General features: G+C 41.0%; 1 protein-coding gene across 1 annotated transcript; it reads right to left on the bottom strand.

Moving 5' to 3' along the window:
- Positions 1–466: 466 nt before the first annotated feature.
- Positions 467–2,511, bottom strand: LOC112262086 (homeobox protein Hox-C4a-like). Its single transcript, XM_024437789.2, has 2 exons — positions 2,050–2,511; positions 467–1,475 (listed from the first exon to the last, which is right to left on the bottom strand). The coding sequence occupies exons 1-2, from the start codon at positions 2,492–2,494 to the stop codon at positions 1,090–1,092; spliced, it is 831 nt and encodes a 276-aa protein (XP_024293557.1). The 5' UTR covers positions 2,495–2,511; the 3' UTR covers positions 467–1,089.
- Between the last annotated feature and the right edge of the window lie 920 nt (positions 2,512–3,431).

Here is a 3,431-nt window from a genome sequence, read left to right as displayed (position 1 = left end):
TAGTTGGTGATGAATAAAGTATTGACCACGGTGTAAGGTATACATACGGGCACTGAGACTTTTAGCCTAAAGCCGATATGGACCAATGTACTTCCACAATAATTGAATAGTGGCCTATATCCCAAACTATTTAGGGGGGTATGTTTTAAGAGTGCATGATGTTAATCTGGATTTGAGGAAAATATGTTCTACCTTTTGGTGTACTCTGAAAGGGCTATTCTTGTGAGATGACTCAGAAAACTCTTTGACCTTCTCACTCACAGAAGAATAGAATTGTTCCAAAGGAAGTTATTCCAATGACGTATAGGACTACCACTTTAGGGTCCGAGCACTTCTTCGTTGGGGACGCTCAAGGGTTTCCCATCTCTTACATGGATGAACTTTCAAAACACAGTGTAGGCCATATGTATATAGAATAGATTTTTGTACTAAATACGTAAATAAAGATGACAAACGTATTTTAAACTACTCGACACTGTTTTATTGACCACTGCGATTATCACAAATACACTATACGTATTTTGTTGCATCTGATCAATTCAAATAAAGCTAAATCACAGAAAAGTCATCACAAAACACACTACACTCATTACCTAAGATTTACTTTTCCCGATAAGAGGTTGTGCTGAAAAATAATTCACAACATTTCACTGATTCACATGTAGGCTATTGCAATATATCGTTTTAATGGTACGTATACTTGCTATTGTTACTGTCACTTCTGAGATTAAAAAATAAATAAATTACCCTACCATTCTTTTTCAGAGAATAAATAAAACTATTGTGCATGTAGATCTATTGACATTCAAATTCATTGATAATGTCCATTATTGTTGTCAAAAATGTTTTACAAAAAAATGTAACAATTTCTATCATAAATAAATTAACCCTGATAACCGTAATAATGCATTGATATCTACAGTAATCCATGCTATGTAACATGCAATCGTGAATAACTGTGGACTGAGAGGAAAACCCCGTTTACGCACAAGAACACTACGAGGAACAAATATATAAAAAATAATATGTATTTTTTTAAATAAATAATCCGTTGTTTTTTCTTCCTATTTGTTAGATATTATTGTTTGTCTATAACCTTGTAATATCCTGGTTTCTTTCGACTACGGACACTCGAGAGAGTTCCTCCGAAGCTGGCACAGTGTTGGAGACCACCGCACGCTGGAGAGTGCTGGCTGTTGTTGACGCTGTGTTGGACCCGGAGATAACGCTAGTGTTGGAGGAGGATCTCACTTTCGTGTTGGGTAGCCTATGGTCTTTTTTCCACTTCATCCTTCGGTTCTGAAACCAAATTTTGATCTGGCGCTCGGAGAGAACCAGGGTGTGGGCAATCTCGATGCGTCTTCGCCGAGTTAGGTAGCGGTTATAGTGAAACTCCTTCTCCAGTTCTAAGACCTGCTGGCGAGTGTAAGCTGTTCTGGACCGCTTTGCGTCTGCTCCATTGTAATTAGGATTCGCTGAGAGGTTTGGAGAGGTAAATAGAAAAGAGAGGAGAAAGGAAATGAAAAGCAGAAGGAAAAGGAGTGAAGCAAGACTGGCGTAAATTGAAATATGAAAAGAAATAGCGCGGAAAATTGAGAGTGGAATCTCTATTATCTAGACCCCAATCAAATATTTCACAGTCAGGGACTCGACTCATGGTCTATATAATGGGTAGCACTTTCTCCACAGCGAGGGAGCAGCTGAATTATTTATTCAACATTACAAATAAAAAAATATTCTTATCCCTCTTTTTCTCTCTCACTCTCTCCTCCCTCTGACACATAGCCTACATAACACAAAAAGCCACATGGCAATACGGTTGTCCAGACTAGTCCCTCCGCTATAAAATTTATGGCGGGTGTAATTGCCAATGCTGACTCGTAAATCCTCCTCATATGTGCCATTTCAATGGGGCTGCTCTCTCACAACGTACGTAGCACGAGCCGGTTATAGGCAGGCGATGTAGGTAAAATAAGGGTGAAATAGTGGAAGAGAGGGCGCGAGAGGGAGGGAGGGCGAGTTATTAGAATAACTACACAGATTGCCTACCGGTACTGACGTGGATTTTCTTCATCCATGGGTACACTACAGGCTGCTTAGACGAGGTAGAGCTGATGGGATGCTCCGGGGTGGCTTGGATGCAGGTAGGCGGCGCAGTCGGTGGGATCGTAGGGGATGTGGGTAACGGTGGCAAGGGCTCACGTGGAGCTGTCTGTGCCTTCCCCGCGAGAAGATTCCCCGAGTGTGTAAGCCCATGGCCAGTCTGGGGCTCGGGCTCGGGCTCGGGGATGCTTACACAGTTATACGGGCGCTCCTGGTAGGAAACTCGCGGAGGATACAACTCCTGGTGGTGATGCTGGTAGACAGTGTCTCTCATGCGGCTGTAGTATTCAGGGCTGTGTTCTGGGATGTAGCTATTTTGTGAATATTCCTCACAAGGAGGAAATTTCGGATCGATGTAGTTAGAGTCCATCAAATACGAGCTCATGATCATTAATTTCTGGAGTGAAAAATTATTTTTCTACCTTTGTCGTTTTTCTGGTCCATAAAGCCCTCCTACTAGCAAGCGACCCTGTAAAGTTACTTTAACCACGTGACACAGCAGTCCAATGGCAGCTGGCGAGGTAGTTCCCGGATAGGGAACCAAATATTTATTATAATATTTTTGTACTCTTTGTATAGGTGTGACAGTTTTCTCGAGGTTAGGCCTCTTGAATGAAGATCCATATCAAATTACTGAATAGGGCAGAAAGAGGCGAAGGTCAGTGGGATGTTGTGTAGGTATGCGTGCAGAGATACATCTCAGGCTGGGACTGAGGCTGAGCAAAGGTATTATGACATGAATAGGAAAACACAAAAACAAACAGAACAATGTGGCAATGGAGTAATGTGATGTGAACTATGCAGTTAGGCACATATAAACCACTCCATTCCTAAACCATTACAGCAGAACGTAGTCATACTCATAACCCAATGGCTAACACTGATTGATTTAAGAAACAGGACCACATTCTTACCATAACACACTAAACGTCTAATGAATTAGGCATTATTGATCATCGACAAGCCAATCGGTTGGAGACCGGAACGCAAATGGATAATTCAACCATTTGTAAATTAACACATTCTAAACCAATGAAGATGGTGCTACTACCAGTACTAGGCCACTAATAGATAATAGTAGGCCTACTGCTAATGCTACTTCTCACGATATGAATAGGCTAATAATGATAATATTATGCGTAATATACTATTAGACCATTACTGCACTGTTGGGAATGAGCTCGTAAGTAAGCATTTCACTGTAAAGTATACACCTGTTGTATTCTGCGCATGTGACCAATAACATTTGATTTATGCTATTGTAGGCTTGTTATAACAACAACCATATTGTGATTGCAATGTTTTACCATCTTGTGAAGACCGAAGAC

This window comes from Oncorhynchus tshawytscha, linkage group LG02 (assembly GCF_018296145.1).
Source record: "Oncorhynchus tshawytscha isolate Ot180627B linkage group LG02, Otsh_v2.0, whole genome shotgun sequence".
In the NCBI taxonomy this organism is placed as follows: Eukaryota; Metazoa; Chordata; class Actinopteri; order Salmoniformes; family Salmonidae; genus Oncorhynchus; species Oncorhynchus tshawytscha.
The sequence above is the reverse complement of the archived record's forward strand: the minus strand, read 5'-3'. Positions and strand labels throughout refer to the sequence as shown.

What these genes read in the sequence shown, in the direction of transcription:
- LOC112262086 (XM_024437789.2), bottom strand. Translation starts at nt 2,494, where the DNA reads ATGATCATGAGCTCGTATTTGATGGACTCTAACTACATCGATCCGAAA. An exon ending in GAAAATCCACGTCAGTACCG is followed by an intron (nt 1,476 to 2,049) that starts GTAGGCAATCTG and finishes CAAACCTCTCAG; the next exon opens with CGAATCCTAATTACAATGGA.